This window comes from Molothrus aeneus, chromosome 16, assembly GCF_037042795.1.
Source record: "Molothrus aeneus isolate 106 chromosome 16, BPBGC_Maene_1.0, whole genome shotgun sequence".
Lineage (NCBI taxonomy): Eukaryota > Metazoa > Chordata > Aves > Passeriformes > Icteridae > Molothrus > Molothrus aeneus.
The window spans coordinates 8,890,925-8,917,944 of record NC_089661.1 but is presented as its reverse complement, the minus strand read 5'-3'; the positions used below and the strand labels follow the sequence as shown (position 1 = coordinate 8,917,944).

Below are 27,020 nucleotides of genomic sequence, written 5' to 3'. Positions count from 1 at the left end.
GACACATGTTGTAAAATAAACTTGCAAAGAAAGTGCCAACATTTCCAGCTTCTCCTAGTCTTTCCTATACAACACACAGGTACATGTGGAAGAGACAGAACTGCTAATGCCACAGGTATTTAAAGGCCAACCCTGAAAGTCTAGAAAACTGCATTTTCACTCACAGGAGCTGAATCATCAGATAAATTTGAGTGTAATTAAATCCTTAAGGGTGTACCCATATACCTAAGGGAATTTTCCCCCAAATTTTATTAAATCAGCTTTGTTTTTAAACCTTTTTGTGACATGATGTTGTCATTATTTAACAGCCAGCAGCACATACCTGTCTCCCAGTGATTCTATGCACTTACTTTCACCTTTGCATTATTTATTGCAAGAGTAGGTGTAGTGAGAGCTTCCAGTGCTCAATGCCAATAAATAACAGTAATTGGCATCACTCTGAAATCACTGCAATTTGTGAGGCAAACTAGAGAAACTGAGGCAGAAGGTGCACATGTCAGGCATGTCTCAATGGCTCTTGGTCACATATTTGACTCAATGACTCTTGGCCACATGGTGTGAGTGGTAACTAAGCAGAAGGCTCTAGAATATTATTGATCCTGAATCCAGTGTCTCCTGCTGACTGTGACTTCTGCAGAGGGCAGATTTCCCATAGGTCTCAAACTACAAAGCACAAAAAGAAAGCCAAAGCTAGCTAGCACTGATGAAGAAATGCACAGAATGTGATCTTATCTGCTCTGTGTCTAAAAGAAAACATTGTTCTCCACCAGTTCAATTCCACTAAATTTCACTCCTTTCCTCATTGCAAATCTGTCCTGGCAGGATGGACTGTTGTATGATCCTCCTTTTTCTGCAGTTTCCTTTCAGGACATAGAGGTTAGAAACCCTCTCCACGATGGAGCCTGTTTCCTGGTAGGAGGTTTCCAGGAGGGATTTAAGTTGATGGTTATTTGTTTTAGTGGCAGACAGTGGAACACCAGCTCTCTCAGCAAATTGTTTTGCCATCCTACCTTTGTTCTGGGAGCCTTAGGCTGTGTTCTGAGCTTAAACACTGCCTGCCCAGCTCAAACAGGCCTTGTTAGTTTTAACCTGCAATTCTGAGAGATGCTTTTTAACCTTACTAGTATGTTGCTTGAAAGACATCTTTGAAAAGGAGCTGTTATGAAGAGAAAGAGACCACAAAGTCAAATGGGAAACTCTTATCTTTCTGCTTCTTTTTCTCCTTTAGTACCTGATTGCTGAATCTGTATTTATGTGATCTTATCTTGCAAGCAGCCTGAATACACAGCTCCTGATTTCATTAGGCACGCTCTGCAAGTACTAATGGAACACATCTCAAGGTGCATTACAACACAAAGCTTTTGAGCCTCATAGAAAAGAGTTTGCTGGAAACCCAGCCCCACTCACAGCAGGCATGAAAACAGAATAAATTGCAGCAATATGCCCCCCAAGATCCTTCACCCACAGAAAATGGAGGCTACCACATCAACCCCCATAATGAACATTCCTTCTTTTTAGTGATGCCCTCCTGAATAAAAAGTCTCCTAAAGGCACAAGGTGCTAAGAATACTTCTTACTCCCCAAGAAGAAGAAAGAGTCATTTTTGAAGGAATTTCTTCTTGATTCTACTAATCCAGACCCACCTGTTTTCAAGTCAGCTCTGTCCTTCATGCCACTGAAATGCTATGTCCTTTGTGCCTGGTCTCCTCTACCAGCTACAGCTCTGGGGGTAAAGTTCACAAATTTTATCAGGGTTTAAGGGTCAAAGATATTTCTACTACAACTATGGACCTGCAGGTGTTTACAGAAATAATTCCATGGTAAATTGAAGGAATTCCAGTATCTCAATATTTCTGTAAGATATTTTTTAAATGTTCTGAAATGGCTGTCTGAGGAGGCCTCATAGTTCACATGCACAGCTGATTGCAATCCTGAGGATGAATTGGTACATGTAGCCCCTTTCATTTATTGCACAGAAAACTGTGTTACCACTGAAAACCAATGGCAAAATCTGGCTTAAACCACAAATTAGTAGCTTACTTGAGCTACAACTTGGCCCTTAAGTACAGAAGGGAGCCTCACAGACAAGACATCAAAGAGTTACAGACATTAAAGTTACCTGTGCAAAGAAATGAGAGTTTTCCCCTGACTTCAGCACACTCTCAGTCCCACAATTAGTAGATCCATAAGTGCAAGAGACAAGCAAACACTAGGCAGAGGAGCAGCCCTCAAATACTGTCCCAGGTACCTGACCTGCTGCTTTGTCTGCAGCCCTGACAAGAGAAGGGTGTCTAATTACACTTGGAACCCGCGGGTGCTTCTGCAGGCGAGTGTTTCCTCCTGTGCTCTCTCACCTTCTCCCTGGGTTGTTTATTTTCAGACACAGAAAACCCAACTTCCCCATACTTCTTCCCAACTTCTCCGCCTCCCACAACCACTACTAAAGATGAGGAAGTACTTAATTAATTTAATTTTCCCATGGAAAGGTGCAGTTGGCTCCACTGGCGGTAAACTTATCAACCTTATCAGCCTCTTGGTTTGGCTGATACAGCTGCAGACATTTCAGCAGCAAACCCTACTCCTTAATGCTCCTTCACTTTTTTCTTTCTCAGTATCTGGATAAAGGCAGGACAAGATGAAGAGACATCCATTTTCCCTTCTTCTATTGCTGTTTCTCACAGGCTTCCTGGCAGCAGACAGCATAAGCCCAAGTGAAGCAAAGCTAAAGAAAACCAAGCTCCCCAAAATAAAGAAGGAGAACCACGTCCTCTTGCTGAAAAAGAGCAACTTTGACAGAGCATTGAAGGAAACCAAATACCTCCTGGTGAAGTTCTGTGAGTATCCATTTCCCCTCTCACCCTGGTGGCTCTGCAGAGAATGGCTGGTGTTGGGGCACTCAAGAATGCTTGTTTTACCATTGCTTTGTCCCCTGGTAGTCCTTGTTTGTTTTGGTTTCCTCTATGTATCTATTTCTGATTGTAACTGCAGTAATTTATTCTTTTTTGGGGTGGTTAAATACCAGTCTGCTGCATAAGACTGTGCTGAGTTAGCATTCTTTGCTTCCACAGCCTAATTTTGCAAGTGTGTGTTTCACAGCAGTGACGGCTAAAACATATTAAAAAAAAACCCCAACCAAACAAAAGTTAATCAGAGAGTGCTTTTCTCCCTCTTGCATTTTCATCAGCACTTTGTATGAGATTTTTTGGATCCATCTCTCCTCTGTGAGCATTTGGGCTTTAGGGGTTGTCTTTTTACAATGTTTTGATATCTGTAGTTACATTATATTGTTCTTTTTCCCCAAAAGGAGTACTTGATTAGGTAGAGGCAGGTTTGTGGTCCTTCTTTTAAGGTTCATGTTCATTCCTCCTGGGGGACAAAACTGGTGGGGTTTTTGAATAACTAACCTTGTTATAAGGGCTGGCCATCAAGTACATCACAAAGGCAAAAGCCAAGAGGCAGATCCTTGTGATGTTACCCATCTAAAAGTTCAGGTGCTGCATAATTTCCCATGCCCCAAACAGGGATCTGCACTGGCCAGCAGCTTGCTGTTAGCAGGAACCCTTTGATCAGCATAAGGCAGCAAAATCTTTATTTCTGTTGCTTGGGCTTGACCTTGTTCTGCTGAGCCAAACTCCCTGAACTCAGTGCACACATCCCCTTAACCTTAAATTACACAAACACTTGCCAAACCCGACCCCCTTTGGCAGCAGGTGCCAGACACACCCCAAATTGTTCCATATTTGAAAGGGACATTCAAAATTAAGGCAATATCCTAATTTTGCAGAAGTGCATCTAATTTGGTCTTTTGCATCACTACCAAATGTGAATTTTACTGCTGATATATAATTATAATAAAATATAATATATAATAATAATATAATATAATATAAATATATAAATATTTTATATAAATAAAAAGAAAATAAAAACATAAAATAAAAAATTTAAAATAAAAAATAAAAAATAAATAAAAATTAACAACAAATTTTAAAATTAAAAAAATTTAAAATAAATATAAAATTTAAAAACTAAAATTAAAAAAACAAAATATAATAAAATATAATGTATAACATAAAATATAATATAATAGCAACAATAACATATTATATAGAATAAAATATTTAACTTTAATATGAATATATAACATACTATATGATAGTATAGCAATAAACAATTAAACTGATCATAACATAAATAAAGAATATAATGAAGACAATAAAGATAATAATAATAATGATGTAGTGTAGGTCAACCTGAAATGAAAACACTTATACTTTCAACAACAAAATCTAAAATACACTAACAGATTCAGGAAACAAAATATGTTTGGATCATACCAAACATTTCATTAATCCTGAAACAAGGTTATAAAACTTCAAGTGTTTTTAATCTTTCAGAATAATCACATTAGAAAATTATTTAAAATGTAGTGTTTTAAATTTTTAGATACTTCTGAAAGTGTTGAAATTTAGGAAGATTTTGTTTACTAATTGTGGAGTATTTAAAGCTATTTGCCAAATTCAATCTGCAGTTGTGTACTGTTTTATTTCTCTGAAGATGCACAATTTTGGTGAAAAAGTAACTTACCAGAAAAAAAAAACCCTTAGTCATTCTGTATTGTAAGAGCTGTTTCAAAGCACAGCATCCAAGTGACCAGGTCAGAGGAGAGTTTGTAAACAAACTTTCTTGGTGCTGGCAGAGATTATCAACAGGGAGATATTGCAACACCCTTCAGGATTGCAACCAAGTATGAGTAGAAAACAGACATGAAAAAATTCAGAAAGAGACAGGAGATGGAGAAAGAATTGTTCAGAGTAGCTCAGTGACTTGGGCACTCCAAGGATGTGGGGGTCTAACCAGGTTTCCTTGCCCCTTCTTCAGAGCAGTCTTGGACCTCTCTGATCTCTCACCACCCTCACACCTGCCTTCTTCAGAAGGGAAGGACAAACAGACTCTTCCCTTCCCCACCACATCTTCCAAAACACAGAGATGAGGCTCTGCTCCCCAGACACACCTTACTCCCGGGATCCTCATCACTCTCTGCTTTGGATCAAAGGCCTTACTGAAAACTCATGGATTGCCTTTCCCCACAACCATAAAGGCATCCACAGTCCCTGGCAAGAATGATGGACTCACTCCTGGGAGTGATGAGCTCCACAGCACTGGTCCATGATCTGGAAATCACTGGCCTCAATCTCTGTAGAGAGCTCCCTTTGGAGACATGGCACTGAACAGCCTCTGGGGCAGTGAAAAACTGTCCTGCAGTGAGGCACTGCCCTGGGCTGTAGGAAACCTGGCTCCATGATGCTGAATGAGCTGATTCATTTGCTGTAATAATTTCATTGCCACAGCACAAGGAGACTAAAGATGGGACCTGCACAGAAAAGCCATAAACCTATATCCTTTATATCCTACTTCTAAAAAGTCTATCTAAATAAACAACCTCTACCAACAAGGAACTATTAAAGAAACTAAGGTAATGTGAGAGAAAACAATATTGCCCAGATCACCCAGAAAATCTGTGAGGCTGCCAGGAATTAGCTTCAGAAATCCAGAATGAATGTGAGACCTGAGATCTTTTTCTTCCTGACTCATTAGAGATCACAGAGACAGAGAGTGGGAAGGAATCCCAGGCTTCCTAGAAGGTGGGATTTCTTCTGGGGCTGTACCAACACCAGAAACATTTGAGCTACAAACTTTCATTCAAGACTGTGCCTTAGATCACCTGTCAATTATAAGAAAACCCTTCCCTGTTGCTTTATGTTATTTACTTACCAGTCCCACAGTATTTGTCAGGTGAGGTTGGCTTTGACGTTTTCTACCCAGTGACGCCCAAGCCCTTTTAATACCAGTCAGTTCCACCCTGACAGTGTCCCAGGTCTGCCTTCCTTCAGGAAGGGTTGCTATAAATACATGCTGACTTTCAGCCAGGCAATGCATGGATCCCTCTGGAGCTGGGCAAAGTTCACAGGGCAAGCACTGAGTGTGAAAACAAAGCATTGACCCAGAAACCCAGCGCTCTTCCTCTCTCATCCCAGCTCTTCTGTGCAACAAAACATGCCTGAAAACCATGCAAGCGTCACCCAGCAATGTGTGAGTCCTGCCCAGCATCTCATCTCAGCACTCAATTGAAAGTGCTCTGCTGGTGCAGGCTGTGGCATCTCCCAGTCCACACTAAACTGATCTTAATTCCACACAAATGCTTCTGAGCACAGGGAATTCAGAGCACTCGTCACCAGCAGAGATCTGGTAGATCAGAGGTAGGCCTTAGATCAGTGCTGCCTGCATGGGAGAGTTTCAGTGTTTACACTGCCTGAATAGAAGTCCCTCTGTTGACTTTCACTGCAGAGAAAAGCAAATAAGCACCATAAAAAGTCTCAATCACTCTAACAAATATGCCTATCACAGACAGAATAAAGTTTGTACACTTGCCAAAAGCACAGCCTTCAGAGCACATGCTAACACCATTTCCTCCAACTTATCAGAAGAATTCATGGAAAACCACAGACCCCAGTGAATGCTTGATTCCCCAGCCTTCTGAGAATGTCTGCTGCTGTTCTTTCCAGTGAAAAGTTTTCAGATCCTAGATAAACATGGGGATAACCTAAAGACAAGCACACAAGTGGTGCAGATATTGTGCTGCTGCTTTGTGTGCTAAGCACGCTCCCATTTCTGAGAAGGTGATGTTTGCCTTTTCTAGCAGAACATTTGTACATCTAGTGAGGCACTGGGTTAGCCACAGTATTCCTGCAACCTGGGACTGAGATAATGACATTTAATAGGCAAGATGAGGGTTACTCTTGAAGACAAACATCTCCTTTTTAAGGCACAAAAGCTGAAGGTGATGTTATTAAGAATAAATTGAAGTTACCTGCAGCAGAATTACTTACTAGCATGGGTCCCTCATGTAGGTGTCTCTCACATGCTTATTTTAATGAATGCTTGCACTAACCCAAATTTAGAATAGACCCTGGTGTTTACATAGAAGGAAATCTCAAATTTCCTCAGTTAAGAAGTAGAGAGGTCAGCACCAGAGGTTATGGCTGTATCTCACTCTAGAAGAGAAGGGGAGAATTCAAGGTCACACAAGCAAGCTTGCAACTGCAGCAGGATTAACATCCTTCTACTCTGATAGGTTAAACGTGAATCTATCCTTCATCTCAAGACTCTTCTACAGAGAAATTTTTATATCTGTAGTGCAACTGTAAAAGCAGCCTGCACAGATGAGAAATGGGACTGCTGAAATGGTTTTGTGACCATGTCAGAAACTAACAGCTAGGAAATCAGTATCTGCCAGGACAACAGGCACATTCACAATGACTGCTGCAATCCCTAAACCACCAGTTCAGACAGAATAATGAGATTGGAGGACACCAGCAATTAGCTAAAGGAAAATTAACTCATTGTGCTTCTATGTACAACCACTTCAGGAATTCTTTAGGGTCATTAAACACATTCATGTGTCAGCAAAAGATTTATCTGTCCACATTTCAATATATTTTAGCTCAGTAAACTGCACCATGAAAAAGAAGAAGCAGCTTACTCAGGTTGTCAATGCACTGAAGAGGGAAGAGTCAAAATACAGGATTTCTGGTTCTCTTCCCACTTTTAATTTTCAAACCCTTACTTTATCCTTGTTTTTATTTACAAAACTACTGATATGGAAACATTCTCCCATTGTTAATACAATGCTGTTCTTGAGCTGACAGCCTTTGGAGGGCCTCTTCCTTCTGGCAGCTGTGGCACAGCACACTGGTTTACACAGGTGTCCTGCCACCCACACTGCCTTCCCTGGTGACCTTGTCACAGCTCTGCTGCCTCTTATCCATGTCTGCTTTGTTGTTCCCTGCTGATGCTCCTCGAGTTTGGAGCCTGTGATGCCACCTTAGCCCCAGCAGCTGCTTCCTCATCCCATGGCCTGAAGTGATCGGTGTCAATAAAAATCTAAACCAGAGGAAGCCAAACAAAATTCAAGAAAAGGCTCCAAAGAAAAGGAGTGATGATTTCCTGCAACACTCAAACGACTTGAAAGATAAAGCACCTGGGAGGCAAACAGAGAATGAGTGGAATGAAAAGGAATTGATGGAGAGCTGAAGAGGAGTCTAATCACTCAGGAAAGCAGGGGAAAGGTGCATGATGGATGTTTCCACATGATTTCTGGGTAGCCAAGGAAACAGTTTTTATCTGGCTGTTCACTCACTGAACTTGTGTCTCACAGTTAGCAGGTTAATGGTACTTAAAGTTCTCCTGTCTCTGACTGCAGGAGTCATGCACTTCTCCCAGCTGCAGCACAGAGCTACTAACTCCACCAACTCTCATTATCTAAGCCTGCTGCTTACATTCCTAGTTAGCTGCAACTCTGACTACTCAGGCCATTCAGTGAAAAGAAATCATTGCTAAAATATCTGTTTGGAATTAAAATATTTCAGAGAAAAATGGATCCTACACCCTCTTTCTCCCAGACAATTTACCTAAATGTCTAGTGTCTAAGCTTAATATTTCTGTTACATTTGTGAAACTTCAGCTTCTGTTTCACCAACAGTTTATTCTTCCCTTTCTTATTTCATTGTGCAAAAAGCATTTCAGCTTCCACTTTCCCAGCTGTGGTAAAACTGCTGTGCAACCTTAGGTTATTAGGAAAAAAAATCATTGTACTGAAATTGCCTCTGGTAAAGTCAGCTAATTCAGTAAAACACTGACTTAGAATTAGCTGAAAGCTGCTGGATCCTGGTTTGCTGTGGGGTTTACTGCTCTGTCCAGAGCCACACACCCTCTCTCTTGGACAGCCCAGTGACTGTTCTGGGCTAGCCCTGCCACCTGCAGTCTCTGTGTATCAGCACTCTCAAATTGCACTGCAAGTACTCCATGTCTTATTGAATAGTCCACCTTTGCAGTCATTTTCAGCAAAAATATTTCATAAAGGCTCAACACTCAGTGTCCCTAGAAGCAGCAGTATTTTTATAGGGTAGACAGGCAATTTCTTACATTGACAGGTCAGAATTGCAGGTTTTCTGCTGTTGTCTCTAGAGCATATTCGGGTACAACTGGAGATAATTTTCTCCCCCTTTTTTTAGTGCTAGGAGATAACAAATTACAATCCTGATGAGGGAAGGGTTCACAAGACCATTTTTATCAATTGGAAATAAAATATTAAAGTTTGGGTAAAATTTCTTTGAAAAATCATAATAAGCTTATTTGATGAAACACTAATTTTAGAGGCAATTAGAGCACAATTTGGGTTTGGACTGTTGTCTTCAGGCTTATTTACTTTATTTAGAGAAGCACCTTCTCTTCATCACATGGTATCCGAGTATCCCCTGAGCAGACTCTAAGTTTGTTCTACTAACAGGAACCCTTTGGCATATTAGCAGCTGGAGCAGCTCTTCCAGTGCAGGGTTCTGTGAGCCTCTGCCAAGATGGGTCTGTCTGTGACTGGATGTGGAAGTTCCTAGCACTATCACTTCAATATTTGGAGAAAATAGCATTATTTGATGCTAATCTTCACATTTGCTGCAACAGTAAGGTGGAAGAAAATGACTGATGGCTGGGATTCAGAGCAAGGATAATGATGAATAATGCAAGGAATGTAACTCAGCACTGAGTTAGAATATGGATTTATCTTTCATGTATTAGAACTCTTACAGAAATGTCCATTTACTTTTTGGGTATAACCACATTGGGCAATGTCTTCACATCTGCTATTTTGTAAAAGAACAAAAGACAGTTGTTTTGTTACATTTATGCTTTGGTGTGCTTGTACAGTTATATATCTGAACACGTGTATACACAAAAACACCCATATACACACAAAAGAACAAACAATTTTATGAAACCAAATTTAACTGCATGTTCTTCATCTCTTCCTATTTGCAAAGTTTATTGAAGAAACAAAAAAACTTTATGTGCCTAATCTAAAGAAAAAAGTTTTGTTCTTTATAATTAAAGAAATTTAACAAGACAGAGTATCTCAATTTCAATCAAAATTCAGGTTTTTTTCAACCCAAATTGCAAAAATATAAAGCTCCAGGCCTTTATCTCTGACTTGTCTTGGAATGCAGAGCAGTCTGTGTGCCTGCTTTCCTTCTCTTGTCCTTTTTTTATGTTAATATAAGTTTACAGCTCCAGGGCCCAGCCTAGGATGGCCCCTCTCCTTCCACCAAACACACAGCTGCCGTTTGAGCTGGGGAAGGGCTGGCACACAGGACAGCATGAGGAATACATGTCCTTTCAAACATGTATTTTTGAAAAATATTTCAAACACCTTTCAAACACCACACTCTGCTCCTCTCTTTCCCTCCTCCATGTACTTTTGTACTTTCTGCATTACAAAAGTTTGCCTCATTGAAGTGCTGATCATTGAGTCCTAATGTGAGCAATATTTAACTCTATCCTTCACCTCTCTTAAACTCATATCCAGCATAGTCAGTCAAATTACTTTTTAATTGCTCCACATATTTTCCCAACAGAAGAATATTGAAATGTTGCTGGTTGTTCATCGTGATTGGTTCAAGGACATTTGGAGTGTGAAAAACCAGCATCAATACAAAGTAAATATAATCCCTCATTTACTTCTGAGTTATAGAAGACTTATTCAAACCCTCCAGCTAGCGCTTGACACAACAACCTCCACTAGAAAGCTTCACACTGTGGCTTATGTAACCCATTTGCTTTTGATTGGCCTTTTCCAGATGTTACTTTATCTCAGTCTTCTCAGAATTTATCTGAAGAATTTGCTGAGGCTGCACGACAGCTTAAAAAAGAAGCTCCAAGAATCCAGTTTGGCAAAATTGATGTGACACACCAACATGACTTGAGAAAAGAATTTAATATTCAAGCCTTTCCTACTGTGAAATTTTTTGTGAATGGCAGCAGGGAAGATCCCATAGACTGCAAAGGTAAACTGTCTCATGCACTGATAAGATAATGATCTGTAATGACAGGATGTACCCATCTATTACCCTGCTGAGAAGAAAAATACAGATGCTCAGATAAAAATACACAAGGTGGGAAGCTGGTTTGGCCCATGGTGTTAAATATGTAATTGCCTCTGTACCAATGCAGGCACTTGAATCTGAATTCATCTTCCAAGGGCATAACTGAGTATTCTCTCTATTAAGTTCACAGAGTCAAATTAATTACTGGTGTTATTCCACCAAGTACAGAATTGCCCCAACAAGACAACTGACTCCCAGTTATTACAATAAACATTAATGAGTTATGCCAAACAAGAACTGGGTCCCTAAACTGCTCCATTACTCTGCTGATCCACTGCAATTCCCATGGGCAGTGTGCCTACAGAAACAGGCTGGAGCAACACTACATCTAACAAAGAACTGGGAATTCACAGGGTCCTTAACATACAGATCCACTTCCTAAGCTAAGGAAAATAATTTTGCCATTTAGCCATCAGAGGGAGCTCATATGTGGCTTAGAATAAAACATGGAATAATTTGAAGTATTTTACAGAAAGCTATTAAGCAAAGGCAACCACAGACTTGAGCAGTCCCAGAAACCCAGGTCTTATTAAACATTTTTGTTCACTTTTAGTACATTCAAGGAAGGTTATGTTTTTCATAAAATGATGAACTTTTACAGAGGTGATAAAAATTGCTTGATTTGGTCAAGCACCTCTTGGTGTACTCAGCAAATACAGGTGAGGTGAGTCACAACTTTAATACAACGAACAAAAAAGGAACCCAAAGTTTCCCTCCTGAACTTGTACACAACCCAGTGCTAAGATATCTTTAACTGCTGAGCCCCCAGTGGCTCCTGCTGAAACCTGATCTTCAGTATTTTTAGCAACTTGCTCCTCCTTGCTATTGAATTTCTTACCAAGTTCCCAGCACCCAGACTTGTGCAAACAGCAGCTTCTGCACAAATGCCACCGAAAGCGTGATGTGCCATACTGAACTTCTATTAGAGGGGCTGATGCCTGAAAGCAAAAGCCCCCACCTTCAGCCTCTGATTAAATCTACAGCATTGACAAGAAAACCTCTCTTAAACTGGTAAACCTGACAGATTTTCTGGTGTGAAACAGTGAGCACAGAGAGTTGTAACAGCACACACACAGTTGCCCTGCAGCGGAGAGTTGTTATTTCAGGCACACTTTCTAGCAAGATGCAAGAATTGGGAAACTGGCTGCTGCTCTGTGCTTTTTACAAGGCATTCAGCACCAATCATTTGGAGCACATGTACCACCAACAATGGCTTAAATTACATTTTGTTCACGGGTAAATGATTATGTGCAACACTGAGTAAAACCTCCCATACACGTTTGGCTTTTCAGCCACTGAGCATTGGCAATTGGAAATGTGCACTGGCCACCCAGTGACTTCTCATACAGGACTTGGTACCTACTTCATGGCACAAAAAAAACCTGCAGACCTTACTTAAATAAATAAATAAATTAAACTCTTTATGGAAGATGGAATTTTTGAATGATGTCCCTGGCAATGGACATAACATGAAAGCCAAATTCTAGGCTTTGTGAAATCATCAGTCACAACTGCAAGGTCAGAAATTTGCCAGTACACAGGCTGAGTAAAGGAACTCAATAGAAAGATTAACCACACAGAAAATATGCTTAGGGGCTAGAGCACTGACATAAGTGACAAGACCTCAATTCTCCCTTTAGACAGCAGAAGTCAAGCACTATGTGGCCACTAGATACTGCTCTGCACTTTGTTCTGCAGCCTGTACACTCCAGGGCAGATGACTGCCTGCTTCACTCAAAAAAAGAAAAGAAAGTATTTTAAACTAGTTGCTTTGCTGTCTGCTGCAAAATTGTGGCAGTAAAACAGTCTGACTCAATTTTGATCTTGTCAGACTGCTAAAATGCACAGTATCAGGACTTGCATCTCTGATAATCCACTTGTACCATACATCTTGACTCTAACACTTTTTCTTTTTAATGTATGATTTTAATTAACCCTTACTCTGGTCCAGCAAGCCTGTCTGTCATACAGAGATGAAAGGGCTAAGATTTTAATGGCCTGAGCCTCAGTTTCTTGCCTCAAATTCCTCTGAAAACATGATAGTTTAAAAATGTAATTTTAAAAGAGATTCAATACTCTAAAACTTCTGAAAGCTTAGGACAATTTACCAAATAAACAGACTGACTATAATCTCAGTAAAACTGGTAGTAGTAATTTGGAAGCCAAAAGATGGAACAATCCAGAACTAAATGACAACTTTGACACTTCAGCTTTGTTTCTTATGTCTAAACTGAAGTGATGCTATGGCCCCACAGAGGAATTTTAACACGTCTCTGTGCCTATCAGATCCCTCCTGCAGCATCAAAGGAACAATTTTGGCACCTAATGTAATTGAACAAACAGTTCAATAAAATCTGCAATTGGTTTGAAGTCATTCTGGATTAAACCTTAGGTCGATAGCACTTTATAGCTTACTGTGATTTTGGGACACATGAAATCTTGCAGGACAGGTTTCCTACCTGTCTGAATTTCCTCATCTCTATTCTCCATGTCCATTTAACTGGACGTAAAACCATTTGCAGAGGTCTCAGAAAAAGCTGTACTGATCCACTGTTAGTCTTCTAGAGTCACAGTAGTTTAAATGGTGATAGAACCTGAGGTTGAACTTGGATACCTCAAACCCCCTCTCAGTCAGCTTAGACCTCAATCCTAAGGAGCCCAAGTCCATTTGTATTCAGCATCCCTCTGCACCTCCACTGCCTCTTTCAGATTGCACAGAAATTTCTGCCATTCCTTTTGATTTTCATTTTAACTCTCTTTTCCTTCCACAGGAGTCAGAAAAGCCTCAGCCTTTATTACATGGGTAAAAAGAAGAACAGGACCTAGCACTGTTTTAATCAACTCTACTGATCAGGCTGAAGCCATGATAAAAGCTGGTGATTTAGCAGTGATTGGCTTCTTTAGGGTAATTATCTGGAAAACTCAAAAGGCTGGTTCTGTTCCAGCTTTGGGATGTACTGCTTGCTATCACCAACACAGCCCACACATCCAAAAGACCAAGAACTCACCAGAAAAATGCAGACCCTCAGTTTTCTCCACATTTGAAAAATAAAATTTAACAGTCTCTATCTATTTTTTCACACTTTTAGACAAGCAGAGGCAGAAATAAGGGAATCTTACACCACAGCACATTTCCTTAACCAGTACCTGGGCACAGAGACCCTGAGATCTGCTTCTGAGAGCAGGGTGCTCCAGCAGTGTCTGCACAGCTCTGGCTGGTCACAGCAGTGTTTCCTGCATCCTCAGAGAAAGGCCTTCTGCCAATCTCCCCCAAATTTTCCTGATGTGAAGAAGGACAAATCTGCATGGATAGGAAGTCACAAAGTATTCCCACTGTATAGGATCCAAAACACATAGTCCTCTCTTAAGCAAATTCTACCATTTTCCAGAGCAGAATAAGGTTCCTAGGATTTGGGCTGAATGCTAGTGATCAACAGTCAGTAGAAATGCTGTCAGAGTGAATAAAACAGGAACAGCTTTTTCCTGCTTTTTCAATGTGTCCTTGAGATCTTTAATATCTGGAAATTCAATCAAGGATTTTCTCTAACTAAAGTGACTTTTATTCTGATATCTCTCTGCCCAGTTAAAAACACAATGTCTGGACTCATACCTGAACTGATAATATCCCAAATGTGCTGGCTACAGCAGACAGTCCAAGTTCTGTGGATATGAAAAACAGGATTCATTACCAAAATGCCCCATAGTTACAAAGCTGGTGAGCACATAGAACATAACAGGACAAACTGTGAAAATGCTCAGTGCCCAGAATTTTGCTTTGCAGCAATCTGCTTGCAGCCATTTAGGAAGGAAGGAAGGCAGTTTTCCAGTGCTGGGGGAAATTGAGAAGCTCTTTCTATCACAGTGATGCCAGAGAGTTCCCTGAACCACACTGATAGCAGATATTGCCTGCAGATGTGTTTGACTGGACACTGGTTTAGCTCAGGGCTGAAATGACAATAGATGAGCTTGAGCTAGGGCATGTCAGAAATTTAATGGGTAAAAGCCAACAAAACAGTGTCCAAGGAAATTAAGAGCTGTATTTGGGCTTCTATTACTCACAGATTGCTCACAAATACGAGTGCCAGGATGTGTTGGAAGGTCTCAGCATTGAAATTACTATTCATCTAGCATGAAATAATTGATTAAATCAAATCTGGAAGTGCTGTTGCCTTTCATCCTGCTTATTTACTATTAGTTTGAGGGTGGACAGCAGAGTGACTATTTGACAGATGCAGGAGTCAAGGTCCCTGCCTTGAAGAGCACTCAGTCAAAAGCCCCAGATGTGCCAGTCAGCTCCTCTTGTGAGCAGAGAGCCCTCCTGTCATCCCTCACCTCCTGCCAGCTGTGCAGGGAGCAGCTGGCACCATCCCTCCCAGCCTGCAGAAGGCTTTGCAGAGGGTGGCAGTGCCAGGGGAGGGCAGGGAGGATGAGATCAGTGCAGGGAGGACAGAGGGGACCCCCCACCATCCCTGCTGACCCAGGCCAGCCAGCACAAGCTGTGTCACAGCACTCCTAGGATCTCCCCTTAGAGGTAATCCTGGAAAGCATTATCCACTTTACAATTATACTTGGCTCTTTACTTCACAAGATTTTAGGGGCCTGCTTCACCTGGAGCTCTAACTCCTACACATCTTAGCAGGATGTAGGGCAAAGTCTTAATGAATACTCTTTCTGGGACTAGGAACTTCACAATGACAGTGTGGAAGTTTTCTGTGAGACAGCCAGAGATGTGCCAGAGATGCCTTTTGGGATGACAGCCAGTGAGGATGTCTGTGCTCACTACGGTGTCCAAAGGAACTCTCTCGTTGTGTTTAAGGAGGTAGGAGTACAAAAGTCTAGCAGGTAAGGTGTGGTGACATCTGTGGGCTCTGGAAAGGCAGTTTGGGAATTTTTCAGGTTATATATACATTTTATGCTTAAGGATCAGGATATAGATTATATTGGATATTTCCAATCTGCATTCTAATCAACATTTGCTGCCAAAGTTCAGTGAGATTTGCAGACATTCACCTCTTTTTTTGTGTGTTGCTTTTGACCAGGAAATTTCTTCCAGTCCACAACAGAAGTGGCCAACAATGAAACCAAAACTGCAGAGAGTAGCAGCAATATTTAGACTAGGAAGTAGTCAGACCAATGATTTCCTGAGTGAGCATATCTCACAGATAGTGTGTATCGATGTAGGAAAGATCTTTCAGTATGTCAACATTACTGAACAAATTAAAACTGTCAGCTGTACCTTGAATTTTAGCAGTAATCTTGTTCTGCAATCTAGCTGTGACAATCATTTTACAAGCTATGGAATTTCAGTTGCTGAGGATCATAAACCTCTTGCTTTTAAAGCCTGTCATTTTGTTCCTATAGTTGATAAGGCCAACAACCTCACAAACTTCACTATTTGTCCAGGGAAAACCTGTGCATAATGAAGTGCTTGAAGATGGTAGGCAGAGCAAACTGGGCCTGACAAGGCTAATCAAAACCTTCACCTTGGATTTGGTCACTGAATATAACATTGAGGTATGTGCATTTCACTGTGTTAGCAAAAACTATGTGAGAAAGACAGAAATCCATGCAGAAAGAGACCCAGGGAGCTACTCTGCACCTTAGGGAGTGGGAATTGTCTTTGCTTGTTTGACAAGGCGACTCTTAAACACATCTAGAAATGCCAGCAGAACCCAGCTCTTGGTCTAACCCAGGCCAAATGATGCTTCCCTCTGGCAAGGTGGTGTTTCCTAGATGTGTTGGAAGGTCATGAGGAGGAGTGGCTGGTGGAACAGTGAGTTCTGAGCTAAGTTGGGTGGGAGGTTGGAAGGTCAGTCCCTAATCCTGGCTCCAAACATTCCTCCCCAACACAGCCACAGGGAGCTCTGGGCCAAGGCAAGAAGGAAAGAAACCAGCAGTAATTGTTGCTAGTGCAGGTAGGAATGGAAAGACATGGAAATCCCTGCTGGCCTGGGGGACACCCCATTGCCTCTGTTTATAGGGTGGCATGAGAAGAAAGGTAGTCCTGGGCAGGGAAGGAGATACCAGCTGCTGATGCCACGAGAAGGGAAGGAAGTGCCCAGACAGGTCTTGCCCCCACAGCTGCTGCAGCTGGGCCTCCCTGGGTAACACCAGCTTTTACTTTCAGCATTAATTCTTCTGTGTGTTTTGTACAGGAGGTCAGACTAAAGATCACAATCCCTTCAGACTGTAAAAATCTATGAATAACGATGTGGTTTTTCCTGGAACAGAAAAAAAAAAAAAAACCCTCATCAGCTGCTGATTCTTCTTACTTTATCTGCTTTAAAACAATGAAACAAAATCCAATGGTTATGGAAATGACTGGGAACTGAGTCTTAAAAAGTAAAATTTGCAATAGCAGAGCCTAGGGATACTGATATGCTGAGCCTCTGATTCACTGTTCTGCCTACAAAGAGCGGAGCAGATGTTGAGTCTTTTGTTTCCCAGACATCTGTGAAGATTTTTGATGTCCCTGTTGAAAATCACATCCTGCTGTTCACCCCAATGAACTCGGAGACATTCAATGAGATTTACGAAAACTACCAGTCTGCTGCTGCACAATTCAGAGGAAAGGTTTGTAACTCTGAATCCAGATTTGCAAATAGGAATGCCAAAAGATCTGTGGAAAACCACTCACCAATATTACTGGTAAAAATACACTGCTGTCAGTCCATCTTCTAACGCTACCAAACCATTTAAAAACAGTTTCAGTAACAATTATCTGAATTTGTTAAGGACAAGCTGAAAGATAAACTTCACTTGGAAATGATTCTTTAAAACACAAACACCACAAAGAGGAGTACTAATTCCAGCTGCTCCAAATTAACTTGTTTCAGATTTTACAAATATAATTTTCTGGGAGCAACTTCCAGCCAAAGGTAGTTTTAGAAAAATTCTGGCAATTTCTGGCTCTACCAGGAAATACCATGAGGATCTCATAATATTGCCTGAAGAAAAGGCTGGAGCAGCTACAAAACCTGTGGAATATTGCAAGGTATGTGCATAGCCTTGCCTGCAGCCACGTGTTTGCATGTATAGACACAGTTATAGGCAGTATACACACAAGTATTTTGGTTTTCCATGGTGCTACTCCTGCTCCAGGTACATGAGACACTGAAGAATAGTAATCATCTTGTAGAAAAATATCACATATTGGTAAATTCATATGGATTACAGGTCTTTCAGCTCTTCTGTCCTGTTAAGATTTATGAAGAAGAGTAATAAGCACATTGGGAGGTAATTTAGAAGTGTTACTGAAAGATGTGATAGCAAAGCACTGTGAAGGGACAGAGGGAAAAGCTTCAGTACTTTTGGCTGCTTTAGCATTTGTTATTAACTAGGATCAAGGTGTAATAAAGTCCACAGAGCTTCTGGGTTTTGGTCTCAGACCAAAAATGATCCTGCACAGTTCCTTGAATTTAAGGTTAGATGCTTCCCCACTGCCAAGCTCCACAATCCATTTCTCCAAAATGGCTAAACCAAAGCTGGAAGGCCCAACTAGGTGCATGATTCTCTCTTTATCACCAGATACTGTTTGTTTGGGTGGATACTAATGAAGCAAGGAATGGACGGATTTTTGAGTATTTCCGCATCAGGGACATTGATGTTCCTGCTGTGAGAATCCTCAATCTCACCAGCGAGGCCAGGTACAAAATGCCTGCAGATGAGGTGACTGTGGAGAACCTGAAAGAATTCTGCCAGAGCTACCTACATGGAAAAGCAAAGGTATGTCCTTTACTTAATGAGACAGTTCTCTACTACACCAACTAAAACACAGCAAAAACTTGGCAGAGCACCCCCTTTTTAAATTAGAACAGTGTCCTGTTGTGATCACTGGTTTATTAATCTACTTTCACCCTAATTCATTCCTCTACCATCTTCAGCTGTTGACTGAGCATCCCTCTGTATTTAACAACTGAGGTGGACTACAAGTCCTCCAATGTAAATCCTGGATTGATCATTTATGCCCAATATTTTAACTGACGCCAGCTGTTTTATTTGAGTGGTTTAAAACCTCCCTATGCCTCTATCTTTCCAATATTATAATGAAGATATTTCCTTTCCCTCGCTGGGGAGAGATGCAAACAATCATTGCAAAAGATTTTAAGGTTACAGGAAAATCCAGTAAATCAAAAAGTGACGGTTTCAGAGGGGATTAACATTTGGTATTTGTTTAAAGCAAGTTTAGCAAAGTGAATTTTCCCAGGGGGATCATTCCCAATGGTAAATACAGCATTTGTTGCCATAATGAGGCATCATCATACTCATGTGAAAAATGCATTAAAATGCTGTGCTTATTCAGTGCTCCTCAGGGTGATTTACAGGGAGACAAGATAAAGCAGTCAGTCTGAGAGCAGGCAGAATTTAAGAAATGTGAGTAGGTAGATCCTGTGTTTAGTGCTGGAAGGGAGCAGAAGGATGGAAGCAGAGGGGATGTGGCCTCTTTCTTACCAAGATCTGCTTCCATGGGGCACATGAGCCTTTCTGTTACTGTGCCGTGGTGTTAAAGAAGAGAAATTCCCAGCTCCTGCACTGGAAATTGTAGAAGTCATGTGGGGACCATGATTGGTGGTGAAGGCAGAGATTTAAGCAGCAATGAACACGTCCTGGTGTGTTTTACATAATTTTTGAAAGCCCACAACACATAAACTGTTCAGTAGTCCAGCTTCTGAACATTGGAACAGAATTCAGAACAAGGAATACAACTGTGTTCCAAAGGATCATTTTCAGACAGTCTGCTACAGAGTCTGTATTCAAGAGAGGGACAAATAGTTCTGAGCACCAACTACTCTGGGGTGTGAGATCCCAGCTCCTGCTGAAGGGAGAGAAGGTGGAACCATGGCTGAGCAGGATGTAATGATAGAAAAGAGTTATCAGACAGTAACAGAGCACATTAGGTAATGTCCCATCAGACTCACATTAGCTTGAGCTAGAGCACAGTTTCTCAATGTTCCCTGCACTTTCACAGCAATGTTTCTTTTTCTGCTTAGCAACATCTCCCTAGTGAAGAAATTCCACAAGACTGGGACAAGATGCCTGTCAAAGTTCTTGTTGGGAAGAATTTCAACAGTATCATCTTCAATAAGACCATGACTGTATTTGTTATGTTTTGTAAGTGTTGTCATTGAATTCAGATTTTAAACTTCTATAACATGATCAATTGGAAGGAAAAAACGAAAGCTCATACTTAATATACCAAACTAATCTTGGCACTTTACAGAATCTGAGCTCGGTGAATTTTTAGTGTTTCTGGAAAGAATTGAAGAAAAATTTGTGTCATATCTGTGGAAATGCTCTGATACCTTTGCTGACTTAGTGTTGCACTGAGTAGCACTGCATCTCTTCAGTAAATATTGGTCAAGACCATTTGACATCTCTGTATTGAAAGACAACAGGGCACTGGAACATCATGGTGTACAATTGAAGCGTGTTGCACAGCATGAGCCAGGCTGTCTTCCAAGGGCAGAGGGAGAGTTAACTGAGATTGTCTGATTATAATGCTCTAGGATTAAATCCCAGATAGGAATTGTGGTTTAGGAAATTGTAACTCTTTTTTTCCTCCTCTGTCTGCAAGGGATGTGGCTTCCTTACATGACTCTTTCCAGCAAGAAACCTCTGCCCTATCCTTGTACCAGCCAGCAGGGATTAGTTTGTGCCTCAGCTCCTTCAGTAAAGCAAACATGCAGCATTAACAGCAGTATAGACAACTAGCTGTACTGCCCTGAATTCCAGAAATTCCTAAAGGTAGTACATTCCTGCCACCCTCCTTGCTGGCTGCAGCTGTGTCACTCACACAAGTAATTTTTACATTTCAGTATCATGAACAAACTGAATGAGCTAAGCAAGAATTGAACCAAGTCCTCTGGAAATGAAAGCCAGGGAATGTACTGTATTCAGTCAAGTGCTCCTGAAATTTTAATTCTGTGTGAACCAAGTGTGAGCATTGTTCTCCTGACTGAGGGATTGGCAACTATGTTGTGAGCTTTTTAAAGGGACACACACAGCTCTCAGCAGTTTGCTTTTCTGGTGACCTGCATCAGTGCAGTGCTGAGTCAAAACAGCACCGTGACTCAAACTCTTTCTAGAGTCAACATAGTGTAGTTTATTTGTTAGCATAGCACAGTTAATTTTACTATGCAGGAAGTATTTTGTAGTTCTGACAAGTATTTCAACACAGGAATGATGCAAGACTTAAGATTGGTGGCACTGGTTATCTGGCACACCCCTCCAGCAAAGTAGTCCAAGTTCTGTGTTTGTTACAGTCATAAGAGGCTAAAGAGAGCTAAAGCAGCACTGCTATCAGAAATGTGTTAGTGGATGACTATCACTACATGGAAATGTGAAATTCATGAAGGGCAAATGGTTTCAAGCAGATATTTACCACAAACCCTGTTAACCTGAAGGGCTAGATAGGTCCCGGTGACTGCACCACCACATGCACTTCTGTGTCCTTATAATTTTATCCTTAAATTTGCAGATGCCCCTTGGTCCCATGAGTGCAGAAAACTCCTGCCAGTCTGGGATAAGCTGGGAGAGCAATATGAAAGCCACAAAGACATAATGATTGCAAAGATTGATGTCACAGCAAATGACATCCTGGCCGTGGCTCTGGACCGCTATCCCTTCTTCACGCTCTTCCCTGCCGGGTCCCATCACCAGGTGAGAACCTCTGGGGGAGACCGGGGAGGCCCAGCAAGCAGGGGGCTGTGCCTGCACAGGTGTCACAGGGAGAAAGGAGTCCTGTCACTAGGAAAGATTTGGTCTTTTCTGCTCAGCACTGGCTTCTGAGTAGGCATTGCTGCCAAGAACCTGAATTAGACATGAAACTCTTCTATTGTCTCATCCTGTATATGGGGAAACCCTTCTACTGGTTCATCCTCTATATGAGGGAAACCTTTCTATTGTCTCATCCTGTATATGAGGGAAACCCTTCTATTTTCTCAACCTATATATGAGGGAAACCCTTCTATTGTCTCATTTCAGGTATCATTTACTCACTTGCACTACAAGTCCTCAGGGCACCACATGCTGCTGTTTAACCATCTCCAATCAGCTTGTTGGGTTCTAGCAACAGTCTCAGCTCGGAGTGAATTTACAGATACCTCCCAATGACTGCAGTGCCTTTTTACTTCAAACCATGACAAGAGAAGCTCTCTCAAAGAGCTACTTGTGCCAGTTATTTCCAGAGCATGTATGATAAATGTCTCTAAAATGTTGGTACTGCTCTTGTTATTTTCCTCTACATTTTCACAAAACCCAAATCAAAATCTTTCTACTGTACATTTAAGCCAGTAATTTTACTTCGCTCTGGTATCCCAGCCTCCACTGGTAATAAGTATTTGTTGTCAAGACCAATGATTTTTGCAATATGCTACCTAATCAATCAGCTATGTTGCACAGTAATTAGAAAATGCTGCTGAAAGTGGAGGCAAAAAAAATATTAAATAGCTACATTCTCCGTCTATGTAGATTATCTAATTAAAAAGAAAATATCGCTGAAGTGAAAAAAAAAGAAAAAGATACCACTATAATTAAGGCATTACTAAGCTTTTCATTTTTCTTCTTAGCAGTAAACTTAAATTAAATTCTGAGACATTTACCCATGTCCTCGTTTAATCTCTGAGAGATACTCCTCTCAGATGTGCATACACAACTTCTGATGAATTGAACTGCAGTCCTGCACGCTCACAGGAGTGAGTGTCTTCTAGCAGAAAAGCAGAAACCCTTTAAATGCTAAAAAGAAATGTAATTTTGCAAAAAAACCCAAATACAGAAAAAAAAGCCCCCAAACAGTAAAAACTTTCATTAACTATTAAGGGATTGTGTCATAATTAAAAAGACTCTGGAATTAAAGGGTATTTGAAATCTCAAGTTCTTCCTTGTGCATCATGTTTTTGCACTACTTCCCTCAAGTGCAGAGATTTCATCTTGTACTTAGCTGGCATTGCAGGTTCCTGCAGGTATCTGTTTCTATGGGTTAAGTGAGAAAAAGAACTTTTACATACTCCCATGCACAGATTAGTGTAATGAAAAGTGTTGACACACATCCCCAGTAACCACTGCAGGAATCAGCTGCTCCTCTGGCTTTACAGATCTTCAGGCTCTGAGAAATTGGGGTTCCAGCCATCATCAGAGTTGATAAAAATCAAGACTCAGCTGATAATGTTAATTGCCTCTGGAGAAATAAAATAATCTTTCTCGAGAAACTTAGATTTACAAACATAAAAAGCATTAAAAAAAGTAGTTTCAAAGCTGCCACACTTTATATTAAAATGAATTTTTTCAGTATACAAAAAGTGTACAATTTTAGTGAACTCACCAGTGTGGAGGTGTTTTGGTTACAGCCCTTTGAACTCAAATCAGGTGTAAGAGTAGCCCCTATAAAGTAACACAACATTATTGGTCTCAGTGGGAGTGAGCTTAACCCAGCTGAGAATAGTCCTCCAGCTATTTCTAAATACTCAGATAACAGCAGACAATTCCCAGTGTCACATACATGAACTTCTACAACTTTTTTAGAAAAAAGTTGTGCAAAACCCTTTTATACTTCCAGAGAGAAAAGGTTTTTTGGGGAGGAAACTTGAAAATATAATATGGTGCCTAGACACACTGAAACTACTTCTTTCATTAACTTCCTCAGAAGAAAATCCTCAGGAAATCCCCAATTTAAGGTGAAGTATGAGAAAATTAATGTCACTGCTCATTTTCATCCTCTTCTTTCAAGCTGTGCAACAGTGCATTTCAAAACTATTCCAGAATTTGAATTTCCATCAAAATCTTTGAACAGTTTTGAATAGCATGGCTGGACACTTAAAAGACTCTGCTCTTCAGAGTATCTTACCAATGTTTATTGTTAAGTACAAAAAACCCCACTGATGTCAGTAGCTGGCAGGATCCCAAACTAATACCAGAAAATAATGGTTGATTTTTATCCAAATCCTTTTCTTCTAAGGAATATACATATTTTTCTTTACACTCAGTTTTCATATAATGTTGGAACCTGCTGTGCCTCTGTCCTTGCTTTCTAAACTGAGCACAAAAGTCTAGAGTTTGGTCAGTCTAAAGAACCCAAATCCCCCACCCCATTTTGCCATTATGTCCAAAATTTTGTGTACAGAGTTACGTACTTAACTTTAATTCTTTTTCAGGAGGTGGCCTATACTGGGGAATACACATTGGAGGCATTTTCTGAATTCTTAGAAGAACAAAGAAAGACGAAAGCAGAGCCAGGAGAGGAGGTAGGCATTTGATCCAGACCTGACCTGCAGTGTAAGCCAGGCAGGTTCCCAGCTTGTGAGACATCCCTGAGCTGGCTGCAGCCCAGCCACCCTCCTGGTCCCCTGCTTGGGCCAGGGCTGGGGTGGTTCTGAGCAGTTCAGATCAGCTCATGGCTGGTGCCATCCCCACAGCAGCCGCAGCCTTGTAGCACAGCCTGGCAGGCACACACCCACTCCCATCCCTGCTCTTGTCACACAAAGCCTCATCCCCCACTGCTGGTGTTATCCCCGAGTCACACACCAGCCCTGGCAGCAAGCACAAAGGAGCCTGCACCCTGGCAGGTGTGCAGCAACACTTGCTCACAATTTTTTAGATGGAAAAAACAAAGCCCCAGCTAAGTGTCAGAGTTAGAGCTGTTCAAATCCCCATTGCTCACCTCATTCTGTTACATTCAGTGCAGCTTCTCTTCCTCCTAAAACAAGGACACAGCTGAAAGCACAGGATGTCCCTTCTCTGAGCAGTCTGGTTGTGGTTGTTGTCAGTTCCTTGACCCTTTTTTCTGCACTGTAAATCAGACCAGAGAAGTGTTTGCTGTCCCACAGCTGCCTGTTATTTAATCACAGACACTTCACTGCAAAAAGACACATGGTAAGTGAGCAATGTGACTGAGCTCCACACAGAGAACTACAGGGAACAGAAAAATTCCTGACATGTAAATGGAGACACTGTCCACCCAGTGTAAGAATCCTGGGCCCTTTCTGCCCAGCATGAAGTGGGATCACAGGGTAGCAATTGTTATCAACACTCTTTTCAGCTGGTAGGAAAACTGGCTGTGGGTGGAGAAACAGTTTTAATTTTGCAGACTTATTTCCACCAGAGGCTTTGATTTTCTCCTGCATTCAGTGCTTCAATGTGCAGTTACTGCTGGAGAGAGATGACTGAGCTAGTACTGGGACACAGAAGGCTGCAGAGCAGGACCAGACACCCAATCACTGCAAAATTCTTCTTTCCAATACCCAAAGCCCACACCTGATATCTGCCTTTTGCATGTTCCTTAGTACTGTGTTTCAAGCAGATATGTTGAGTTCTACACAGTCTTTTACATGCAATATTTGAGCTCTGTATATTCTGCTGTCTCTCCTTCATGCTTTATTTCACATAAGAGAATAAGTAAAAAAGTCAGCTTAGAAAATACCACTCAAAACCATGCTCTGTGTAGCAAAAGGGGTAAGTAATTGGCATTTTCTCATCTGTTCACTTTTTCCACCCTTACCTGACACCCACCACATTTTCCCAGAAGATTGCAGTATTAGACCATTTGCAGTACAGTGCTTGATACGAACTCTCCTCTTGAAGAAATTCCTCATCCTCACCTCAGGGCATTCACAAACACACAAACAAGATAAATAGGGTATTTCTTTTGAGATTGCCAAAGAAACACAGTCTTGTGTCCATCAGCACACGTGGTATTCTAAGTTCACATTAAATCTTCACATAAAGCTCCATCTAAGCTTTGCCATAAACCAGTGAAAAGGTTTGAAAACAAAGTGCATTTTAGCAACAGCTGTACTATTTCTGACCTCATTAACGAGACCTCACGTTCCTTAGTTGGAAAATATGAAAATCTGCATTTCAAGTAATCTTAAAATATTTTTTTTTAAAAGAATTACTAGAGTCTTTGTGAAGATTTGTAATAAGCAATTTTCCTCTTGCATTTTCTTTTTTAAAAGGATCCTGTGGGAGGAATCAAAGAGGATTTCAGCCAAAAGGAAACTGTAATAACAGAGAAAGAACTTTAATAGTTCAGAGAAAGAGAAACATTCTCAGGATTGTGGGGAATCCTTCCTGGAAGGAGCTCAATGGAAGAATGACTCATCTCAAGTGAACACAGAGCTGAATAAAAAAATAAAAGTAAAGAATTTAGTATCCATGGCTTGTTATGTGTGACTTCTCTTCTGAATCCAATTTAACTCCTAGTTTTACTGGGATCAGTTCTCAGGGGTTCTTAAAATACTGTCAATTTTGCTTAAACAGTGGCTTTATTATTAATAAAACTGCTCTTCTTTAGAAAGGTGTGTATGTCACGGCAAACAGACCAAGACATAAAATCACACTATCTTGCAGAACAAGATCTGCAGCAAGATTGCAACTGATTGCTCTCCAAAACAGCCCTCATGTTTTCAAAGGAGAAACTGCTCCTTTGAACTGCTCCCAAACTGCTCCCAAAAAAAGAAGGGTCTAACACTGCAAAAAGCATACTTAGAGTGATCTCCAGAAAAAGTCATTGAAGCTAGGGGCTGAGCCCCAAGGGGCAGCAAGGAACAGTTCATGGTTTTTTTATTATCAAGTAGTAAAAAATGCAGAAATAGAGATAAAATTTAATTCCAGTTAGAAAAATACTGTGGCTAACATACAAAGTCATAAATATGACTCTCATTCTAGTTATGTGGGGTCCCTTAACCACATGTTAAAGAAGTGAGACAACTGAAACTGCTGGACAATAGTATTTTCTTCCTTGCAAGGACCAGATAAAGCAGAAATAATTCCAAAATTTTGAAACCTTTTCTTGCACAATTAGGGAAGGAAGAACACATCAGAATTCCATTTCAGAAACAGGTGTTCAAAATCTCTGTTTCCAAATTGTTAATGCTAATAATCACTTTCTTATGTAAGCAGGGGAAAAATAGGGAAAACTTAGCAAAGGAAGGAACACCCATCTGAATGGAAGAAGGCCCCATCACTGCAGTGAAGAATACAGCACTGAGAGGAAGCATGGAGACCTGCTGACCCTCACCTGTCACACCAGTC

The 27,020-nt window shown here is 40.9% G+C and overlaps 1 protein-coding gene across 1 annotated transcript; it reads left to right on the top strand.

Annotated features, from left to right (window-relative positions):
• The first annotated feature begins 895 nt into the window (after nt 1-895).
• On the top strand, nt 896-26,047 carry PDILT (protein disulfide isomerase like, testis expressed). Its single transcript, XM_066561143.1, is given in 14 exon segments — nt 896-912; nt 2,327-2,429; nt 2,432-2,486; nt 2,613-2,834; nt 10,689-10,895; nt 13,766-13,899; nt 15,676-15,813; nt 16,398-16,508; nt 17,442-17,567; nt 18,522-18,719; nt 19,985-20,105; nt 21,472-21,653; nt 24,143-24,232; nt 25,943-26,047. Coding segments are annotated over 14 exon segments (1,773 nt in total). The 3' UTR covers nt 26,012-26,047.
• Nucleotides 26,048-27,020: the final 973 nt, after the last annotated feature.